This window comes from Coregonus lavaretus, assembly GCF_964263955.1.
Source record: "Coregonus lavaretus genome assembly, chromosome: 14".
NCBI lineage: Eukaryota > Metazoa > Chordata > Actinopteri > Salmoniformes > Salmonidae > Coregonus > Coregonus lavaretus.
The window spans coordinates 5,292,382-5,317,026 of record NC_140001.1 but is presented as its reverse complement, the minus strand read 5'-3'; the positions used below and the strand labels follow the sequence as shown (position 1 = coordinate 5,317,026).

Here is a 24,645-nt window from a genome sequence, read left to right as displayed (position 1 = left end):
ATCCACATTTACATCACACACATTGAGAACAGTCAGTCCACCAATCTACATACATAAACACATAGAACACAAAATACCTGCATATTTTGTCGGCGTATTTCATCAGCCTCTGTCTGGTGAAGGGGAACCCATGGCTGGCGCAGTAGATACAGTACTGCACCAGAGACTTTTCATCCTCTGGTGCAAGCAATGTGGGTGGTCCACTGCGACAACCATGGGTCACCCGGCCGCTCAGCCTGTCCGCCAGGGTCTGCCGAGGTACACCATGCACCTTGGTGGATAAGAAAAGAAAACTGTTACTAGCAGATAAAATTCACATACACATGGTAATCTCCTAAAAACAAAAGATGCCTAACCTTGGCAGCCTGGTGGATAGCCATCCCTGCCCCGCAGTCCTCCATGGCATGGAACATGTCCACCTCACTCCACTGCTTCCTCTTGACTTTCTCCATGCTGCAGTGGTAAATACATATAGCTAAATAACTTGGCATATTATACATATTTTAGAAAGATAACTCAATCTGAATATGTACAAACATTTACATTTCAAAGCTAAGGCATTGAAAGGTGATGAAAGGTTTCACAATTGTCACAAGCTGGTGTGGATGCGGTGTTGGAGTCAGGCGCAGGACACAGAAGCTCAGTCAAAACGACTTTACTAGTCAACAAGAAAAATACAAAATAACGGGCCTCAAACACTGGAGGCGAGCGATTACGCATACAGTGCGTAAATACACAATCAACTCGAGAACAAATATCTTATATCAACGGACAGGCGGACAATCACACACAACTGCAAACAAAACTAAAGGAAACGTATAGGTGACCTAATCAATACATAACACGAAACAGGTGCACTAACAAGACAAGACCAAACAAACATCGAGACATCAAGCGGTAGTAGCTAGTACTCCGGGGACGACGAACGCCAAAGCCTGCCCGAGCAAGGAGGAGGAGCAGTCTCGGCGGAATTCGTGACAACAATAACTGAAAGTGTACCCACGTTTTTTGTTTGATGTTATCTGTAATGAAAATTAGTGTCCCAATTAGTGTAATATTGATGCATACATTGTACAATTTGACTAAATACTACCTCTATGTAGCTGTTGTAAGATGAAACATAGCCAACAGTGATAGGTGTCAAAAAGTTCATGGTTCAAAGTTCCAAATACATTTTTGCAGATTGTGCAAAACGCCTCCGTCAGAGGACTCCAATTTTGATACGGTAAAGCTTGACAACATGCAGCTGTTTTCGTGATATGTATTATCTAACACTTACAATTTCTTTCCTTTTTGCTTACTTAGCAGTTCTATCAACATTTAGCAACTAAGATAGCAACATTAGAAAATCAGTTTGCTATATTTCAGAGGTAAAAAGTTGGATATTAAATTAGGTGTGGTCTGTCGCGCAGTCGAATTTTACAATATGCAGCGTGTTCCACAAAATGTGTACATATAACTTTTTTGAAAACTCTCAAAACCTAACTTAACTTACACAAATTGCACTGAAAATCGGTGGTCAGCTAGCTAAAAGGGTGTCGTTAGTCACAAAACTTACCGTTATTTTTCAGTCCATTTAAATGTTGATCTCGAGGTGATTCAGTCCTCCAACCGCTAGAGAGGGTCCGATGTTTGGGGAAAATTAGCTATAGTGTATGGACTAGGAGAACTTCAGTGGCCTGGATGGAAGTAGTCTCGTATGTTGTGGAGAATCCACCAAAGTGCTTCCTGGTTTGTGTGGGCTTTGGTGTATTTCCCCTACACATAGTCACAAGGCTGCATCGAACATTAAAGTGCTAATAGAGTACCAGTCAAAAGTTTGGACACACCTACTCATTCCAGGGTTTTTCTTATTTTTATTTATTTGTACTATTTTCTACATTGTAGAATAATAGTGAAGACATCAAAACTATGAAATAACACATATGGAATCATGTAGTAACCAGAAAAAGTGTTAAACAAATCAAAATATATTTTATATATGAGATTCTTCAAAGTAGCCACCCTTTGCCTTGATGACAGCTTTGCACACTCTTGGCATTCTCTCAACCAGCTTCATGAGGTAGTCACCTGGAATGCATTTCAATTAACAGGTGTGCCTTGTTAAAAGTTAATTTGTGGAATTTCAATCAGTTGTGTTGTGACAAGGTAGGGGGGGTATTCAGAAGATAGCCCTATTTGGTAAAAGACCAAGTCCATATTATGGCAAGAACAGCTCAAATAAGCAAAGAGAAACCACAGTCCATCATTACTTTAAGACATGAAGGTAAGTCAATCCAGGAAAATGTCAAGAACTTTTAAAGTTTCTTCAAGTGCAGTCGCAAAAACCATCAAGCGCTATGATGAAACTGGCTCTCATGAGGACCGCCACAGGAAAGGAAGACCCAGAGTTACCTCTGCTGCAGAGGATAAGTTCATTAGAGTTAAATGCAACTCAGATTGCAGCCCAAATAAATGCTTTACAGAGTTTAAGTAACAGACACATCTCAACATCAACTGTTCAGAGGAGACTGTGTGAATCAGGCCTTCATAGCTGAATTGCTGCAAAGAAACCACTACTAAATGACACCAATAATAAGAAGAGACTTGCTTGGGCCAAGAAACAAGATCAATTGACATTATACCGGTGGAAATCTATCCTTTGGTCTGATGAGTCCAAATGTGAGATTCTTGGTTCCAACCGCCGTGTCTTTGTGAGACGCAGAGTAGGTGAACGGATGATCTCTGCATGTGTGGTTCCCACCGTAAAGCATGGAGGAGGAGGTGTTATGGTGTGGGGGTGCTTTGCTGGTGACACTGTCTGTGATTTATTTAGAATTCAAGGCACACTTAACCAGCATGGCTACCACAGCATTCTGCAGCGATTCGCCATCCCATCTGGTTTGGGCTTAGTGGGACTATCATTTGTTTTTCAACAGGACAATGACCCAAACGCACCTCCAGGCTGTGTAAGGGCTATTTAACCAAGGAGAGGGATGGAGTGCTGCATCACATGACCTGGCCTCCCCAATCACCCGTCCTCAACCCAATTGAGATGGTTTGGGATGAGTAGGACCGCAGAATGAAGGAAAAGCAGCCAACAAGTGCTCAGCATATGTGGGAACTCCTTCAATACTGTTGGAAAATCATTCCAGGTGAAGCTGGTTGAGAGAATGCTAAGAGTGTGCAAAGCTGTCATCAAGGCAAAGGGTGGCTACTTTGGAGAATCTAAAATATAAGATATATTTTGATTTGTTGAACACTTTTCTTGGTTACTACATGATTCCATGTGTGTTATTTCATAGTTTTGATGTCTTCGCTATTATTCTACAATGCAGAAAATAGTAAAAATAAAGAAAAACCCTTGAATGAGTAGGTGTGTCCAAACTTTTGACTGGTACTGTAGGTTAAGAGAAACAGTCAAGCGTTGTGAGATCGTCAAGAGCTGGTGTTCTTTGATGTCTTTCTGGTCCTAGATATCTCTTATTTTCACTCTTATTTCATGTTTTTTTTCCCCCAACATGTCCATTTTGACTAGTTTATTCCTTGCTTGCATTGCGTTTCACCTTTAATACTATACTTTTCATACTGTACCTTTAATACTGTACATTCCATACTGTACCTTTCCAATTGTCACTATGGCATTCCTACCAGCTCATGCTGAAACCCATTGATACCATTTCATACGTTGTTTTTTAGGTGATGTTTATAGGTGCTATTTAGTAACAATTATTCCCGACAGCTTGGATATATGTGTGTAATCTTTACATCGTTATTTGGATTTATAATGTATTAAGGTTCTTTAATTCCACTCCTTTGAGAAATAAATGATGTATTTTAATATTTATACCGTAAGTGGATCAACACTTAGTGCTTTTTATATTTCCCCAAAGTGCCGTTTAAAACGTTCCTCTCCTGGGGACTAAGAAGACAATTTGCCAAATATGTTTGTGTGTGTATCTATCCCCTGTGTGTGTGTCTGTGTTCCAGTGTCGGATGGGGAACACACTACTCCAGAGATGGACTTTGCCATCCAGCTGTTGGTCAACCACCAGCAGCCCCCCGTCTTCCAGATCCTAGACCCTGTTCTGGAGGTCAGCATGGGGGGACAAACCCCTATAGGTAAGACTACCCACACACACACACACACACACACACACACACACACACACACACACACACACACACACAACAAGCACACGCACACACACACACACAACAAGCACACACACACACACACACACACACACACACACACACACACACAACAAGCACACGCACACACACACACACACACACACAACAAGCACACGCACACACACACACACACACACACAACAAGCACACGCACACACACACACACACACACACACACACGCACACGCACACACACACACACAATAAGCACACACACACACACACACACACACACACACACACACACACACACACACACACACACACACACACACACACACACACACACACACACACACACACACACACACACACACAGCAGGTTATTACTATACTTGTGAGGGATTTTTGGGGACCAACAATTGATTCTCATTCAAAATCCTATTTTCCCTAACTCTAAACCCTAACCCTAATCCTAACCTTAACCCCAAACCCCCAACCCTTACCCTTAACCCTAACCCTATCCCTCATTGGTATGCAAATATATGGTACATTATTGGTATACAAAGAAATGGTGAATCATTGGTATGCAAATATATGGTAAATGATTGGTATACAAAGAAATTGTGATTCGTTGGTATAAAAGATATGGTGAATCATTGGTATAAAAGATATGGTGAATCATTGGTATACAACATGGCTTTCGTGCTCAGTGTCGCTCACAATACTTGGTGTAGGTGGGCAGCAGCTGGCAGTAACTGACGCAGACACGGCTCCTGATGAGTTGGAGCTGGTGGAAGGACCGGTCCATGGGACCCTGGTCAAGATGGAGTTGGACTCACAGACTGAGATGATGAGCGGTGAGCAGCAAATTAGCTAGATGTTTCCCCAAACAACTGGTCCAGGGTCATATATTGGGTTTTCCTTCTAGTAGTTAAGGGAAGTTAAGATTGAATTGTAGTGTAAGGGGAATTACTTCTGTAGAGAATAGAGTAGGAGCCTGAAAATGGAAGTTGCCAAATTTCTTTACAATTTTGCACATGGTCTGAATTGTCACACATCCCCAGACACACACTGCATGTTGTATTTAGAGAACTGAAACATGGGAATAGAACAACATTCCAACATCAAACAAGGTATTCTTCAAACAACGGAAGATGATGTATATGAATGAAAACCTCGGGCCTTGTTTTACTCCAAGTATGTTTATATTTAACACAATGATTAAACCGCTCCTTTGTCTCTCCAGGTGACACGTTCTCTTTCAGTGAAGTGACCCGTAACGTTCTGCAGTACCAACACTCCGGCTTCTCCACTGACGAGGACGCCATCACCTTCTCCACGGCGACGGCGGCGGTACAGGTGGTTGTGCTGGGTGACGGGCCCAGGAGAGACCCAGAGACCCTGCTATCCATGGAGGTTCCTGAGAACAGTAGTAGCGTCATCAGACGTACTCACCTGGGCTACACGGTTAGTACGCACTGGGTTATATGGTTAGTATGCACTGGGTTATATGGTTAGTACGCACTGGGCTACACGGTTAGTACGCACTGGGTTATATGGTTAGTACGCACTGGGCTACACGGTTAGTACGCACTGGGCTACACGGTTAGTACGCACTGGGCTACACGGTTAGTACGCACTGGGTTATATGGTTAGTACGCACTGGGCTAGACGGTTAGTACACACCGGGTTATATGGTTAGTATGCACTGGGCTACACGGTTAGTACGCACTGAGTTATATGGTTAGTACGCACTGGGTTATATGGTTAGTACGCACTGGGTTATATGGTTAGTACACACTGGGTTATATGGTTAGTACGCACTGGGCTACACGGTTAGTACGCACTGGGTTATATGGTTAGTACACGCTGGGTTATATGGTTAGTACGCACTGGGCTACACGGTTAGTACACACCGGGTTATATGGTTAGTACACACTGGGTTAAATGGTTAGTACGCACTGGGTTATATGGTTAGTACGCACTGGGTTATATGGTTAGTACACACTGGGTTAAATGGTTAGTACACACTGGGTTATATGGTTAGTACACACTGGGTTATATGGTTAGTACACACTGGGTTATATGGTTAGTACACACTGGGTTATATGGTTAGTACACACTGGGTTATATGGTTAGTACACACTGGGTTATATGGTTAGTACACACTGGGTTATATGGTTAGTACGCACTGGGTTATATGGTTAGTACACACTGTGTTATATGGTTAGTACGCACTGGGCTACACGGTTAGTACACACCAGGTTATATGGTTAGTACACACTGGGTTAAATGGTTAGTACGCACTGGGTTATATGGTTAGTACACACTGGGTTATATGGTTAGTACACACTGGGTTATATGGTTAGTACACACTGGGTTATATGGTTAGTACGCACTGGGTTATATGGTTAGTACGCACTGGGTTATATGCTTAGTACACACTGGGTTATATGGTTAGTATGCACTGGGCTACACGGTTAGTACGCACTGGGTTACACGGTTAGTACGCACTGGGCTACACGTTAGTACGCACTGGGTTATATGGTTAGTACGCACTGGGTTATATGGTTAGTACGCACTGGGTTATATGGTTAGTACGCACTGGGTTATATGGTTAGTACACACTGGGTTATATGGTTAGTACGCACTGGGCTACACGGTTAGTACGCACTGGGTTATATGGTTAGTACACGCTGGGTTATATGGTTAGTACGCACTGGGCTACACGGTTAGTACACACCGGGTTATATGGTTAGTACACACTGGGTTAAATGGTTAGTACGCACTGGGTTATATGGTTAGTACACACTGGGTTATATGGTTAGTACACACTGGGTTAAATGGTTAGTACACACTGGGTTATATGGTTAGTACACACTGGGTTATATGGTTAGTACACACTGGGTTATATGGTTAGTACACACTGGGTTATATGGTTAGTACGCACTGGGTTATATGGTTAGTACGCACTGGGCTACACGGTTAGTACACACCGGGTTATATGGTTAGTACACACTGGGTTAAATGGTTAGTACACACTGGGTTAAATGGTTAGTACGCATTGGGTTATATGGTTAGTACGCACTGGGTTATATGGTTAGTACACACTGGGTTAAATGGTTAGTACGTACTGGGTTATATGGTTAGTACGCACTGGGTTATATGGTTAGTACACACTGGGTTAAATGGTTAGTACACACTGGGTTATATGGTTAGTACACACTGGGTTATATGGTTAGTACACACTGGGTTATATGGTTAGTACACACTGGGTTATATGGTTAGTACACACTGGGTTATATGGTTAGTACGCACTGGGTTATATGGTTAGTACGCACTGGGCTACACGGTTAGTACACACTGGGTTATATGGTTAGTACACACTGGGTTAAATGGTTAGTACACACTGGGTTATATGGTTAGTACACACTGGGTTATATGGTTAGTACACACTGGGTTATATGGTTAGTACACACTGGGTTATATGGTTAGTACGCACTGGGTTATATGGTTAGTACGCACTGGGCTACACGGTTAGTACACACCGGGTTATATGGTTAGTACACACTGGGTTAAATGGTTAGTACACACTGGGTTAAATGGTTAGTACGCATTGGGTTATATGGTTAGTACGCACTGGGTTATATGGTTAGTACACACTGGGTTAAATGGTTAGTACGTACTGGGTTATATGGTTAGTACGCACTGGGTTATATGGTTAGTACACACTGGGTTAAATGGTTAGTACACACTGGGTTATATGGTTAGTACACACTGGGTTATATGGTTAGTACACACTGGGTTATATGGTTAGTACACACTGGGTTATATGGTTAGTACACACTGGGTTATATGGTTAGTACGCACTGGGTTATATGGTTAGTACGCACTGGGCTACACGGTTAGTACACACCGGGTTATATGGTTAGTACACACTGGGTTAAATGGTTAGTACGCACTGGGTTATATGGTTAGTACACACTGGGTTATATGGTTAGTACACACTGGGTTATATGGTTAGTACACACTGGGTTATATGGTTAGTACGCACTGGGTTATATGGTTAGTACGCACTGGGTTATATGCTTAGTACACACTGGGTTATATGGTTAGTATGCACTGGGCTACACGGTTAGTACACACTGGGTTATATGGTTAGTACGCACTGGGTTATATGGTTAGTACACACTGGGCTACACAGTGAGTGTGTGTGGAACTGAAATTGCTAGCACCTCCACCCACACCATCCAATTGCTGGCTTTTCAGTGGTGCAGCTGGCTAAAGTCTTGTCATTAGGGCGGTCAAGTGTGTTTGCTAGACAGAGGATGCAAGATCAATCCCAGTAGCGGACATACAGGCACTCACTTGCACAGCACACACACACCTGGATAAAGAACCATTTTAGGTGATTCATGGTCAACATGTCTGAACTTCATCTTTATAGTGGCTCTCGTTTCTGTGTTGAAAATAGCAACCAATGTTTTCAAATAATTTCAAACAGATGTTCACATAATGTTAAACATTTTATGACATTTAATAATAATACACTGCTCAAAAAAATTAAGGGAACACTAAAATAACACATCCTAGATCTGAATGAATGAAATAATCTTATTAAATACTATTTTCTTTCCATAGTTGAATGTGCTGACAACAAAATCACACAAAAATTATCAATGGAAATCAAATGTATCAACCCATGGAGGTCTGGATTTGGAGTCACCCTCAAAATTTAAGTGGAAAACCACACTACAGGCTGATCCAACTTTGATGTAATGTCCTTAAAACAAGTCAAAATGAGGCTCAGTAGTGTGTGTGGCCTCCACGTGCCTGTATGACCTCCCTACAACGCCTGGGCATGCTCCTGATGAGGTGGCGGATGGTCTCCTGAGGGATCTCCTCCCAGACCTGGACTAAAGCATCCGCCAACTCCTGGACAGTCTGTGGTGCAACGTGGCGTTGGTGGATGGAGCGAGACATGATGTCCCAGATGTGCTCAATTGGATTCAGGTCTGGGGAACGGGCGGGCCAGTCCATAGCATCAATGCCTTCCTCTTGCAGGAACTGCTGACACACTCCAGCCACATGAGGTCTAGCATTGTCTTGCATTAGGAGGAACCCAGAGCCAACCGCACCAGCATATGGTCTCACAAGGGGTCTGAGGATCTCATCTCGGTACCTAATGGCAGTCAGGCTACCTCTGGCGAGCACATGGAGGGCTGTGCGGCCCCCAAAAGAAATGCCACCTCACACCATGACTCACCCACAACCAAACCGGTCATGCTGGAGGATGTTGCAGGCAGCAGAACGTTCTCCACGGCGTCTCCAGACTCTGTCACGTCTGTCACATGTGCTCAGGGTGAACCTGCTTTCATCTGTGAAGAGCACAGGGCGCCAGTGGTGAATTTGCCAATCTTGGTGTTCTCTGGCAAATGCCAAACGTCCTGCACGGCGTTGGGCTGTAAGCACAACCCCCACCTGTGGACGTCGGGCCCTCATACCACCCTCATGGAGTCTGTTTCTGACCGTTTGAGCAGACACATGCACATTTGTGGCCTGCTGGAGGTCATTTTGCAGGGCTCTGGCAGTGCTCCTCCTGCTCCTCCTTGCACAAAGGCGGAGGTAGCGGTCCTGCTGCTGGGTTGTTGCCCTCCTACGGCCTCCTCCACGTCTCCTGATGTACTGGCCTGTCTCCTGGTAGCGCCTCCATGCTCTGGACACTACGCTGACAGACACAGCAAACCTTCTTGCCACAGCTCGCATTGATGTGCCATCCTGGATGAGCTGCACTACCTGAGCCACTTGTGTGGGTTGTAGACTCCGTCTCATGCTACCACTAGAGTGAAAGCACCCCAGCATTCAAAAGTGACCAAAACATCAGCCAGGAAGCATAGGAACTGAGAAGTGGTCTGTGGTCACCACCTGCAAAACCAGTCCTTTATTGGGGGTGTCTTGCTAATTGCCTATAATTTCCACCTGTTGTCTATTCCATTTGCACAACAGCATGTGAAATTTATTGTCAATCAGTGTTGCTTCCTAAGTGGACGGTTTGATTTCACAGAAGTGTGATTGACTTGGAGTTACATTGTGTTGTTTAAGTGGTGGTCCTCTGTAGCTCAGCTGGTAGAGCACGGCGCTTGTAACGCTAAGGTAGTGGGTTCGATCCCTGGGACCACCCATACACAAAAAAAAACATATTTGCACGCATGACTGTAAGTCGCTTTGGATAAAAGCGTCTGCTAAATGGCATATTATTATTATTATTATAAGTGTTCCCCTTAATTTTTTTGAGCAGTGTACATGTGTGATAATCAATGTTCCCTCTAAGCTGCCTGCGTGCTTGGCCATGCTCCTCCTCCAGGACTGCCGCGCAAAATAAATGCCATGCCGCGCAGAGACGCATGAGATTGAACTTCACTGAGTTCGCCCCATTAGTTTGCACTATATAGATCAATGTTTTTCCTGTGATCGAATCAACATTATATCAGCCCCTTTTCAATGCAACAAACCGAAAAAACCATCTAACTTTGCAAGATTGAGTCTGTGATTTTGTTGTAGAATTCTATTGGCAGGGGTAGGCCACGAGAGGTCTTTCAGTCACTCATGAGTGAATACGCTTTTCAGATCAGTTCAGAGCGCGTGTGCATATTTGTTGATATTCTTGGCTAGTTAGCGAGTTATAAGCCGAGTTATAGATAAGTATAGGTCAGCAATGGGGAGTGACTGCTTCCTACAAGAGCACAAATCGTGTAGGCTACCTTTCAAGCTGTCTTTGAAAAGCCACTCAGGTAAAAAGCTTGTCTTAATTATAGGGGCAGTGTTGTATTTTGAGACAGAATATGCAAATGAGGCAATAGATAGAGGGGTAGCCTACATCGTCTAATTCACTGTATGGTAATAATAATTAATTTGATTTAGTCAAGTGGTTTCTTGCATCATACAACACAATGCAATGCAATTTACAGTCACCTATTCGGCCCATGGTGTTACAGACCAAGCAAAAAATCATGAATTAATGTCAAGCCCTTCATCATGTAAAAACGTTTTTTAAAAGTCTCATGCAATGTATCCCTGCATTGAACACCACATATAGGCTACTGTAGGCTATATCATAGAAATTCAAAGCTATTTCCATGTGAGGGATTTGCTCCGTTGATTTTGTTGGTAGGCCTACATTATGCTCAGATAGCCACAATAGTCTATTATTTACTGTCTAAAACTTTAAGGGTACTGCCTATTGGCTACTGTCTAAAACTGTAAGGGTACAGCCTATTGGCTACTGTCTAAAACTGTAAGGGTACAGCCTATTGGCTACTGTCTAAAACTGTAAGGGTACATCCTATTGGCTACTGTCTAAAACTGTAAGGGTACTGCCTATTGGCTACTGTCTAAAACTGTAAGGGTACAGCCTATTGGCTACTGTCTAAAACTGTAAGGGTACAGCCTATTGGCTACTGTCTAAAACTGTAAGGGTACAGCCTATTGGCTACTGTCTAAAACTGTAAGGGTACTGCCAATTGGCTACTGTCTAAAACTGTAAGGGTACAGCCTATTGGCTACTGTCTAAAACTGTAAGGGTACAGCCTATTGGCTACTGTCTAAAACTGTAAGGGTACAGCCTATTGGCTACTGTCTAAAACTGTAAGGGTACAGCCTATTGGCTACTGTCTACAACTGTCAGGGTACAGCCTATTGGCTACTGTCTAAAACTGTAAGGGTACTGCCTATTGGCTACTGTCTAAAACTGTAAGGGTACTGCCTATTGGCTACTGTCTAAAACTGTAAGGGTACTGCCTATTGGCTACTGTCTAAAACTGTAAGGGTACAGCCTATTGGCTACTGTCTAAAACTGTAAGGGTACAGCCTATTGGCTACTGTCTAAAACTGTAAGGGTACAGCCTATTGGCTACTGTCTAAAACTGTAAGGGTACAGCCTATTGGCTACTGTCTACAACTGTCAGGGTACAGCCTATTGGCTACTGTCTAAAACTGTCAGGGTACAGCCTATTGGCTACTGTCTAAAACTGTAAGGGTACAGCCTATTGGCTACTGTCTAAAACTGTCAGGGTACTGCCTATTGGCTACTGTCTAAAACTGTAAGGGTACAGCCTATTGGCTACTGTCTAAAACTGTCAGGGTACTGCCTATTGGCTACTGTCTAAAACTGTAAGGGTACAGCCTATTGGCTACTGCCTAAAACTGTAAGGGTACAGCCTATTGGCTACTGTCTAAAACTGTAAGGGTACAGCCTATTGGCTACTGTCTAAAACTGTAAGGGTACAGCATATTGGCTACTGTCTAAAACTGTAAGGGTACTGCCTATTGGCTACTGTCTACAACTGTCAGGGTACAGCCTATTGGCTACTGTCTAAAACTGTAAGGGTACAGCCTATTGGCTACTGTCTAAAACTGTAAGGGTACAGCCTATTGCCTACTGTCTAAAACTGTAAGGGTACAGCCTATTGGCTACTGTCTAAAACTGTAAGGGTACAGCCTATTGGCTACTGTCTAAAACTGTAAGGGTACAGCCTATTGGCTACTGTCTAAAACTGTAAGGGTACTGCCTATTGGCTACTGTCTAAAACTGTAAGGGTACAGCCTATTGGCTACTGTCTAAAACTGTAAGGGTACAGCCTATTGGCTACTGTCTAAAACTGTAAGGGTACAGCCTATTGGCTACTGTCTAAAACTCTAAGGGTACAGCCTATTGGCTACTGTCTAAAACTGTAAGGGTACAGCCTATTGGCTACTGTCTAAAACTGTAAGGGTACTGCCTATTGGCTACTGTCTAAAACTGTAAGGGTACAGCCTATTGGCTACTGTCTAAAACTGTAAGGGTACTGCCTATTGGCTACTGTCTAAAACTGTAAGGGTACTGCCTATTGGCTACTGTCTAAAACTGTAAGGGTACAGCCTATTGGCTACTGTCTAAAACTGTAAGGGTACAGCCTATTGGCTACTGTCTAAAACTGTAAGGGTACAGCCTATTGGCTACTGTCTACAACTGTAAGGGTACAGCCTATTGGCTACTGTCTAAAACTGTAAGGGTACTGCCTATTGGCTACTGTCTAAAACTGTAAGGGTACTGCCTATTGGCTACTGTCTAAAACTGTAAGGGTACTGCCTATTGGCTACTGTCTAAAACTGTAAGGGTACAGCCTATTGGCTACTGTCTAAAACTGTCAGGGTACATCCTATTGGCTACTGTCTAAAACTCTAAGGGTACAGCCTATTGGCTACTGTCTAAAACTGTAAGGGTACAGCCTATTGGCTACTGTCTAAAACTGTAAGGGTACAGCCTATTGGCTACTGTCTAAAACTGTCAGGGTACATCCTATTGGCTACTGTCTAAAACTCTAAGGGTACAGCCTATTGGCTACTGTCTAAAACTCTAAGGCTACAGCCTATTGGCTACTGTCTAAAACTCTAAGGGTACAGCCTATTGGCTACTGTCTAAAACTCTAAGGGTACAGCCTATTGGCTACTGCCTAAAACTGTAAGGGTACAGCCTATTGGCTACTGTCTAAAACTGTAAGGGTACAGCCTATTGGCTACTGTCTAAAACTGTAAGGGTACAGCCTATTGGCTACTGTCTAAAACTCTAAGGGTACAGCCTATTGGCTACTGTCTAAAACTGTAAGGGTACAGCCTATTGGCTACTGTCTAAAACTGTAAGGGTACAGCCTATTGGCTACTGTCTAAAACTCTAAGGGTACTGTTTCTGTGTTCACTGTAAATGCGCTGGAAGTTGCACAAAATTCTCACAGCATTCAAGTTTCTGCACACAAGACCAAAAAATTTGCTCAGTGTCCCAAAAAATGTGTGGGAACATTGTTGATATTATAATATGATATGAAATATGTGATAATATTTTGCAGAGCAACACCTCTCCAGATGAGAAGATCCGTATTCGGCTGGTGTCAGTTCCAAGGTACGGCATCCTGACCAGGACAGGGTCAGACCCAGACCAACGGGAGATGACAGAGGACTCCTCTTTCACTGTGGACGACGTCAACAAACACAAGATCAGGTAGAAAAACACACATACCCACAGAGAGGAGATGAACAGAGTACTCCTCTTTCACTGTGGACGACGTCAACAAACACAAGATCAGGTAAAAAAACACACATACCCACAGAGAGGAGATGAACAGAGTACTCCTCTTTCACTGTGGACGACGTCAACAAACACAAGATCAGGTAGAAAAACACACATACCCACAGAGAGGAGATGAACAGAGTACTCCTCTTTCACTGTGGACGACGTCAACAAACACAAGATCAGGTAGAAAAACACACATACCCACAGAGAGGAGATGACAGAGTACTCCTCTTTCACTGTGGACGACGTCAACAAACACAAGATCAGGTAGAAAAACACACATACCCACAGAGAGGAGATGAACAGAGTACTCCTCTTTCACTGTTGACCACGTCAACAAACACAAGATCAGGTAAGAGGCATCTGAAACTAAGGGTGCATCTAAGTCACCTTAAGTAGCTTCCTCTTCTTGTTTGCTTTCCCTCATCTACCCTGATCTGTAAGAGCTGGACAGGTTGGAAGTGAATTCTGTGGTTCTTCTTCAGATGAAGGTGAGATGGGGGAGAGGGAGCCACTTTAGACTTAAGATTTAGACTTCAGATGCAGACTTAAAACAATAATCTCACATTCTGGTATCCATTCCTACCAGCTCCTTTGTCGTTGTTGCACTAATTATTGAGACGATTTGTTCTGCCGGGTAGATATTTATTTCTATCTCATTTAGATTTTATAGGTCCAGGTTATTTCATTGAGAGCAATTCTCATTTAGGCCCACAGTAACGATCTGGCCGAGAGTTTTCTGTAAAAGTAATGGCTTCTTCCTTCCATCACTCCTTAGACTGTAACTGCTATAAAAACATAAATATTCTCCCTCTGAGGCTCTGTAAAATCCTCGCTACAAATTAGAAACATTAGCATGTCTAATTAGCGAACGTTAAATACGAACCACCTGCGAGACGCACGCATGCGCACACACACACACACACACACACACACACACACACACACACACACACACACACACACAGACTCAACGGTCTTCTGAGAGGTGTCAAAATTAAAACCATTATCTCCAAATTGTGCTTCTGATTAGCTTTACTGCAATTAGCACGCTAGGCTAATATTATGAGAAACATCTCTGTTTAAATCACCTGTATTAGTTCATCCTGGCAGACTGCGTCTCTGTGCAGTAGAACATGCAGATGAAATGTTGCTCTGTTTTATTGTAGAGGATTAGAGAAGATTATATTTTATTCAGGTACTTTCACTAGGCATTAAAGGGCTTATACAGTATTAGGCTTTACAAGCACCCACAAGCATTTCGCTACACCTGCAATAACATCTGCTAAACACGTGTATGTGACCAATAAAATTTTGATTTGATTTAGTGGTGTTGCGATGTGAGAATGAGAGGATATTAGATGTATTCAGTGGCCTTTCACCAGATTGTAGAGGGCTTGTGTAAAATGTTATTTTAGTGTGAGGTTATTTTATTAGGATCCCCATTAGCTGTTGCAAAAGCAGCAGCTACTCTTCCTGGGGTCCACACAAAACATGAAACATGACATAATACAGAACATTAATAGACAAGAACAACTCAAGGACAGAACTATATTCATTTTAATCACTCATCTATTCCCTATTGGTCATGATATAAACATAATGCAGGTTATAAAATGCGATAAGATCATTTGGTAAGACTTTAGTTAAAGGTCCACTGCAGCCGCTTTCATCTCAATATTAAATAATTTCTGGGTAACAATTAAGTACCTTACTGTGACTGTTTTACATTAAAGGTAGACTCAGTGGTATGACGTAGATGCAGAAAGTAAACAGCATAATGGGTCAATTTCCCGCAAACAACTAAGAGCGTTGAAGCACGATGCTCAACTTCTCTGCTGTGTTGGTCACGTGGCTACCACACTGTAAGAGTGTGCAGCGAACATGCAGCAGAGACTGTGTGAGAGCGAAGTCTTGCATCTCGCTCATCTCAATATCTGCGGTTCGTGGGTGACGTCATTTAGCTGAGTCCACCTTTTAAAAATGGTCAAAAATAATAAAAAATTGCTTCTTAGCAAAGAGCAATTTGGCTAGGACTGTCTGAGAGTGGTCTGGGAGTGGGTAGGTGAAAACTGAAAATGAGCTGTTATTGGCAGAGAGGTTTGGAACTCTCTTTCTTATTGGTCTATTAACTAATTTACCGCCCGGTGTTACACCAGGTAGGCCAAAACTCCATCCCACCAAAGCAAGCTGACATTCCAGGCAGTCTTTTCAAACAGCTATTACACTAAAAGGGCACTATCATAAGTTTCACAATTTCACAGTATTATTCCAACCTCATAGTGTGGAAATATAAATAAAACAGGAAAATCATGTTTTTGACTGCAATGGGCCTTTAAATCCAACAGGTATAATACATTATTATTTGTTATGAGCCCCTTTATAATGTTTTGTATTAATCATCTGATATTATATGACCAATTTCTTTGTTTCAACTGATAACAATAATGCACTAATAATGCACTAATAATGCACTGCTAATGCACTAATAATGCACTAATAATGCACTAATAACCCAGAAGATGATACTATGCATCAGCGTAGCCATTTTTTATATATATATATATATATATATATATATATATATTGTTTTGTTTTCCGTGAAGGCTATGTTTTCGGATAAACTTTACTGAAACTTCCTTCCTGTTAGGTACATCACTTCCATTGAGACAGGAAACCAACCAGTGACGGACATCTTCCATTTCATTGTTTATGACGGTGAAAACAATCGCCTTGACAACCAGATGTGTACCATCACCATCACCTCCAAGCAGAGACAGCCTCCAGTGGTCACTGTCCGCAGTGGCATCAAGGTACACACACCTCCCACGGCTCAGCTTGCCTAGAGACAGTTGCTATGGAGCAGAGATCGATGGTCGGCAGCATATGAAGCAACACTAGGCAACACATCTGATGCAACGCTCAGTCGACTAGTGTCAAACGCTGCGTGTGTGTGTTTTGTGTGTGCGTGCGTGTTTGTATGAGTGTGTTTGTGTGTGTGTGTGTGTGTGTGTGTATGTGTGTGTGTGTGTGTGTGTGTGTGGTATATGTGTGAGTGTCTAACACCAGGGCTGTATAACATGACTAATAACAGTCAGTTGTCACCACTACCCGGTGCCATGGACATCGTGATTTGAAGGAGTTTTGCAATTTGACTGGTAATGGAATGGGGATTTCAGTTCTACTCATTCTAATTCTATGGAATGTGGTCTATATTCAGAATCATACAGCTAGCACTCCATAACGCTGACAGGCATGATCAGATGTGCTACATGCAGACTTGAAATAGACTTGGGGTGGACGTTGCCCTTATAGGCAAAGATCTAGGATCAGCGTTACATTATGAAATCCTAACTGTAAAGATTAGAGTGGAAAGGACTAAACTGACTTCAAATCAGTAGCTATTTAGGGGCTACTTCATACTACACCTAGAAGCACTCTCACCCAATGTGACATGTTATGCAAGTGTCTATGTTGTGTATTTCTAGGTCCAGGGAGGAGGACGAGTCCAGCTGTCAACCAGTCACATCAATGTATCAGATCTGGACACACCCAACAAGGACCTGCTGGTTTGGATGATCAGCGTACCCAAATATGGCTTCATTGAGAACACGAGAGGAAGTGGTGTGTGTGGGAGCGAGGGAGCGAGGGAGCGAGGGAGGGAAGAGAGAGAGATGAAAGAGAGAGAGATGAAAGAGAGAGAGAGCGATTAATTCAGTTGAATAATCTATCTATCCCATAAAGGGAAATTGCCCTAGGCAAAGCAATGTAAATATAAACAGAGGTACATGAATACACCCGCAATAACACCCGCAACAAACAGAGGTACATTTCGCAACACCTGTGACCAATAAAATTTTATTTGACACTACAAATAATCATAGAGACATGAAACACAACTGATGAAAGTGGAGGGAAGCCTGCAAATAAAGTAGTTTAAAGTGAGCGATTAGGTTAGATAGGCTGAAGGACTGACTGGTCTGTTGACGTATTTCTACATGGTGTCATCAGTCTTAGATGTTTCTGATCTAACCCTGGTTAGTACACTATATATACACTATAGATATACTATAGATACACTATACTGTATACACACTATATACACACTATATATATACACTATATACACACTATATACACACTATATATATACACTATATACACACTATATACATTTACATTTACATTTTAGTCATTTAGCAGACGCTCTTATCCAGAGCGACTTACAGTTAGTGAATACATATATATATATTTTTATACTGGCCCCCCCGTGGGAATCGAACCCACAACCCTGGCGTTGCAAACGCCATGCTCTATCAACTGAGCTACATCCCCTGCCGGCCATTCCCTCCCCTACCCTGGACGACGCTGGGCCAATTGTGCGCCGCCCATGAGTCTCCCGGTCGCGGCCGGCTGCCTATACACACTATACACACGGAGCCTGGATATACACACTATATACACACTAGATATACACTATATACATTTTACATTTACATTTTAGTCATTTAGCAGACGCTCTTATCCAGAGCGACTTACAGGAAAAATTAGTGTTAAGTGCCTTGCTCAAGGGCACATCGACAGATTTTCACCTAGTCGGCTCGGGGATTAGAACCAGTGACCTTTCGGTTACTGGCACAACGCTCTTAACCACTAAGCTACCTGCCGCCCCATATACACGCTATAGATGCACTATAAATACACTACAGATACACTATATATACAGCAGTATGGGGACACCCCTTCAGACACTAGATATACACTATATATACAGCAGTATGGGGACACCCCTTCAGACACTAGATATACACTATATATACAGCAGTATGGGGACACCCCTTCAGACACTAGATATACACTATATATACAGCAGTATGGGGACACCCCTTCAGACACTAGATATACACTATATATACAGCAGTATGGGGACACCCCTTCAGACACTAGATATACACTATATATACAGCAGTATGGGGACACCCCTTCAGACACTAGATATACACTATATATACAGCAGTATGGGGACACCCCTTCAGACACTAGATATACACTATATATACAGCAGTATGGGGACACCCCTTCATACACTACATATACACTATATACTGTGGCTTGCGAAAGTATTCACCGCCCTTGGCATTTTTCCTATTTTGTTGCCTTACAACCTGGAATTAAAATGTATTTTTGGGGGGTTTGTATCATTTGAGTCTCCCACATGCCTTTTGGCGAACACCAAACGTTTGCTTATTTTTTTCTTTAAGCAATGGCTTTTTTTTCTGGCCACTCTTTCGTAAATCCCAGCTCTGTGGAGTGTAACGGTGCTCCGTGGGATGTTCAAAGTTTCGGATATTTTTTTATAACCCAAACCTGATCTGTACTTCTCCACAACTTTGTCCCTGACCTGTTTGGAGAGCTCCTTGGTCTTCATGGTGCCGCTTGCTTGGTGGTGCCCCTTGCTTAGTGGTGTTGCAGACTCTGGGGCCTTTCAGAACAGGTGTATATATATTGAGATCATGTGACAGATCATGTGACACTTAGATTGCAGACAGGTGGACTTTATTTAACTAATTATGTGAAGGTAATTGGTTGCACCAGATCTTATTTAGGGGCTTCATAGCAAAGGGGGTGAATCCATACGCACACACAACTTTTCCGTTATTTTTTTTTTTGATTTTTTAAAAATAAGTAATTTTTTTCATTTCACTTCACCAATTTTGACTATTTTGTGTATGTCCATTATGTCACGATCGTCTACGAGAGAGGACCAATGCGCAGCGTTGAAGGTGAACATAATATATATTTATTAACTGATCACACGATCAAAACAATAACCAACGATGCGTGACGTCTAAGGTTACAACACGAACAAACCTTAACGGAACAAGAAACCACAACACAAAGTGAAAAGACCGATAGTTAAATATGGCTCCCAATCAGAGACAACCAGCTGACACTCGTTGCCTCTGATTGGGAGTCACTCAGGCCCACATAGATATACAAACATAGACTTACATACCCTGGCTCAACATAACATAGTCCCCAGAGCCAGGGCGTGACAGTACCCCCCCCCCAAAGGCGCGGACTCCGACCGCGCCAAACAACCACAACAGGGGAGGGACCGGGTGGGCACTCCGCCTCGGCGGCGGATCCGGCTCCGGACATGACCCAGGCACGGGTTGTGCTGGACTGACGACGCGCACCCCTGGTTGGTGCGTGGAGGAGGAACGGGCCTTACCAGGCTGACGACGCACACCGTAGGCTTGGTGCGTGGAGCAGGGACAGGCCGGACTGGGCTGACGAAGCACACCACTGACTTGGTGCGGGGAGCAGGAACGGGCCGGACCGGGCTGACGAAGCGCACCCCTGACTTGGTGCGGGGAGCTTGGATGGGCCGGACTGGGCTGGCGACGCGCACCACAGACATGGTGCGGAGAGCAGGAACGGGCCGGACAGGGCTGACGAAACGCACCACAGACTTGGTGCGGAGAGCAGGCACGGGCCGTGCCGGACTGACGACGCACACCACTGGCTTGGTGCGGGGAGCTTGGATGGGCCGGACTGGGCTGGCGACGGGCACCACAGACTTGGTGCGGAGAGCAGGAACGGGCCGGGCTGGGCTGTCGACGCACACCGTAGGCTTGGTGCGTGGAGTAGGAACGGGCCGAACCGGGCTGACGATGCGCACCCCTGCCTTGGTGCGGGGAGCAGGAATAGACCGGACCGTACTGGGGACACACACCACTGGCCCTACACCGGGATCTGGAACGGGCCGGACCGGACTGGCAACACACGCCAGTACCTCTCGCCGTGCCTCTACATCCTCCATCCCCTCTTCGACCAGTGGCCCCCGTAACCTGGCGGCCTCCTCTGGCAACCCACTGGGCCGCTCTATCGCGGCCTCCTGCTGGTCCGACGTCGTGAGCCCCCCCCCTAAAAAAATTCTGGGAGTCTCTCTTCCCCGTGGGCCAGGCCTCGATAATTCTCGCCCACCTCTCGCTCCTCTGCTTCCAATCTCCGTCATTCAGCTCCTCATTCGGCTTGACCCAGTCGAAGCTCTGCCTCCACTGTTGCCAAGTCCACCTAATCTGCTCCTCACTAGGCTGCTTGGTCCAGTTCTGGTGGTTTCTTCTGTCACGATCGTCTACGAGAGAGGACCAATGCGCAGCGTTGAAGGTGAACATAATATATATTTATTAACTGATCACACGATCAAAACAATAACCAACGATGCGTGACGTCTAAGGTTACAACACGAACAAACCTTAACGGAACAAGAAACCACAACACAAAGTGAAAAGACCGATAGTTAAATATGGCTCCCAATCAGAGACAACCAGCTGACACTCGTTGCCTCTGATTGGGAGTCACTCAGGCCCACATAGATATACAAACATAGACTTACACACCCTGGCTCAACATAACATAGTCCCCAGAGCCAGGGCGTGACACATTACATGAAATCCAAATAAAAATCAATTTAAATTACAGGTTGTAATATAACAAAATAGGAAAAATGCCAAGGGGGATGAATACTTTTGCAAGGCACTGTATACACTATATATACAGCAGTATGTGGACACCCCTTCATACACTATATATACAGCAGTATGTGGACACCCCTTCATACACTATATATACAGCAGTATGTGGACACCCCTTCATACACTATATATACAGCAGTATGTGGACACCCCTTCATACACTATATATACAGCAGTATGTGGACACCCCTTCATACACTATATATACAGCAGTATGTGGACACCCCTTCATACACTATATATACATTATATATACAGCAGTATGTGGACACCCCTTCATACACTATATATACAGCAGTATGTGGACACCCCTTCATACACTATATATACATTATATATACAGCAGTATGGGGACACCCCTTCATACACTATATATACAGCAGTATGTTGACATCACTTCATACACTATATATACAAAAGTATGGGGACACCCCTTCATATTTTGGATTCGGCTAGTTCAGCCACACCTGTTGCTGACAGGTGTATAAAATCGAGCACACAGCCATGCAATCTCCATAGACAAACGTTGGCAGTAGAATGGCCTTACTGAAGAGCTCAGTGACTTTCAACGTGGCACCGTCATAGGATGCCACCTTTCCAACAAGTCATTTGTAATGAATCACGCTTCACCCATCTGGCAGTCCAACAGACGAATCTAGGTTTGGCGGATGCCAGTAGAACGCTACCTGCCCGAATGCATAGTGCCAACTGTAAAGTTTGGTGGAGGAGGAATAATGGCCTGGGGCTGTTTTTCATGGTTCGGGCTAGGCCCCTTAGTTCCAATGACATTCTAGATGATTCTGTGCTTCCAACTTTGTGGCAACTGTTTGGGGAAGGCCCTGTCCTGTTTCAGCATGGCAATGCCCCCGTGCACAAAGCAAGGTCCATACAGAAATGGTTTGTTGAGATCGGTGTGGAAGAACTTGACTGGCCTGCACAGAGCCCTGACCTCAACCCCATCGAATACCTTTGGGATGAATTGGAACGCCGACTGTGAGCAAGGCCTAATCGCCCAACATCAGTGCCCGACTTCACTAATGCTTTTATGGCTGAATGGAAGCAAGTCCCCACAGCAATGTTCCAACATCTAGTGGAAAGCCTTCCCAGAAGAGTGGAGGCTGTTATAGCAGCAAAGAGGGGACCAACTCCATATTCATCCCATGATTTTGGAACGAGATATTCGACGAGCAAGTGTCCACATACTTTTGGTCATGTAGTGTATGTCGGTTGTAGTTTGTGAGATCTCACTTCCCATTCTGGTCTCGTCCTCTGTCTCCCAGTGGGCTCGATGGGCGGTTCAAATACCCGCATCATCAGTCCAGAGGTTCCCTTCTCTGTGGATGACCTGACGACTGACCACATCTTCTACGTTCAGAACGTCCAGAACACTGACCATCACTACCAGGACACCTTCTCTTTCTACATCAGTGATGGGTCCAGTCAGACAGAGGCCTTCAATGTCTATATAGACATAAAGGTAAATAATACTCTACTACTACTACTACTACTACTACTACTACTACTACTACTACTACTACTACTACATTTATACATTTTAGTCGTTTTGCAGACGCTCATATGCAGAGCGACTTACAGTTAGTGAGTTCATAAATGTTTCATACTACTACTACGGTTTGAGAGTTGGGGCTAAAGAAATGTAATTCATAGACGGAGCTATGGATGCTGGGACTCATAGTCCATGAGATCAGCATAACTGCTTTACTCAATATTTTGAAGCTGTTGTTTGTTTACAAATATTATGTTATTCATAGTAATAAACGACAACAATTAACCCCATTACAAAGTTCACAAAGAAAACTTTCAGTCAAGATTAATGGATTTTCTTGTGCTGTGATAACGACATCAAGCTTGTATTTTCCCACAACGCAATCCCAACCACCATAAAAATTGTATCAATTGGTCTGCTAGGGCATTGAGGTGAATTGATGATCCTGACAGAGCTGTGTGTATGTGTGTGCGCGTGTGTGCGCGTGTTTGTGTGTGGTTACGCTCGCCTCTTTGCTTGTGTGTGTGTGTGTGTGTGTGTGTGTGTGTGTGTGTGTGTGTGTCTGCAGCAGAGTAAAGGGGAGACGGTGCCGGTGGTGTCAGTGAACAGGGTCCAGGTGGAGGAGAACTCAGGAGTGGTCATCACTAACTCTTCTCTCAACGTCCTGGACCAAGACACACCAGACAGTGACATCATCATCACCGTCACCAAGCAACCTGCCTACGGTACGGACACACACACACACACACGCGGAGACAAACACGGACGCATGCGAGCACACAAACACGCACCCACACACATGAGACTGGACATACACACACACACACACACACACACATAGAGAAATAAAGCGCGCTTGACCTCTAATCCCCCTCCATCCCTCCATCCCTCCCTCTAACTCTCTCTCCATCTCTCCATCCCTCCCTCTAATCCCCCTCCATCCCTCCCTCTATCTCTCTCTCCATCCCTCCCTCTAACTCTCTCTCCATCCCTCCATCCCTCCCTCTAACTCTCTCTCCATCCCTCCATCCCTCCCTCTAATCCCCCTCCATCCCTCCATCCCTCCCTCTATCTCTCTCTCCATCCCTCCCTCTAACTCTCTCTCCATCCCTCCCTCTATCTCTCTCTCCATCCCTCCCTCTATCTCTCTCTCCATCCCTCCCTCTAACTCTCCCTCCATCCCTCCCTCTAACTCTCTCTCCATCCCTCCATCCCTCCCTCTAACTCTCTCTCCATCCCTCCCTCTATCTCTCTCTCCATCCCTCCCTCTAACTCTCTCTCCATCCCTACCTCTAACTCTCTCTCCATCCCTCCCTCTATCTCTCTCTCCATCCCTCCCTCTAACTCTCTCTCCATCCCTACCTCTAACTCTC

At 44.1% G+C, this 24,645-nt stretch overlaps 1 protein-coding gene across 1 annotated transcript in view; it reads left to right on the top strand.

The window, feature by feature from the left end:
• The window catches only part of LOC311141908 (extracellular matrix organizing protein FRAS1-like), a gene marked incomplete at both ends in the record, with an annotated part of 243,729 nt that overhangs the window by 139,610 nt on the left and 79,474 nt on the right, over positions 1-24,645 (top strand). Inside the window, 8 exon segments of the mRNA XM_084177414.1 lie at positions 3,970-4,101; positions 4,854-4,976; positions 5,366-5,586; positions 14,001-14,152; positions 16,875-17,037; positions 17,713-17,848; positions 23,046-23,242; positions 23,841-23,997. Coding sequence (XP_084033540.1) covers positions 3,970-4,101; positions 4,854-4,976; positions 5,366-5,586; positions 14,001-14,152; positions 16,875-17,037; positions 17,713-17,848; positions 23,046-23,242; positions 23,841-23,997 — 1,281 coding nt within the window.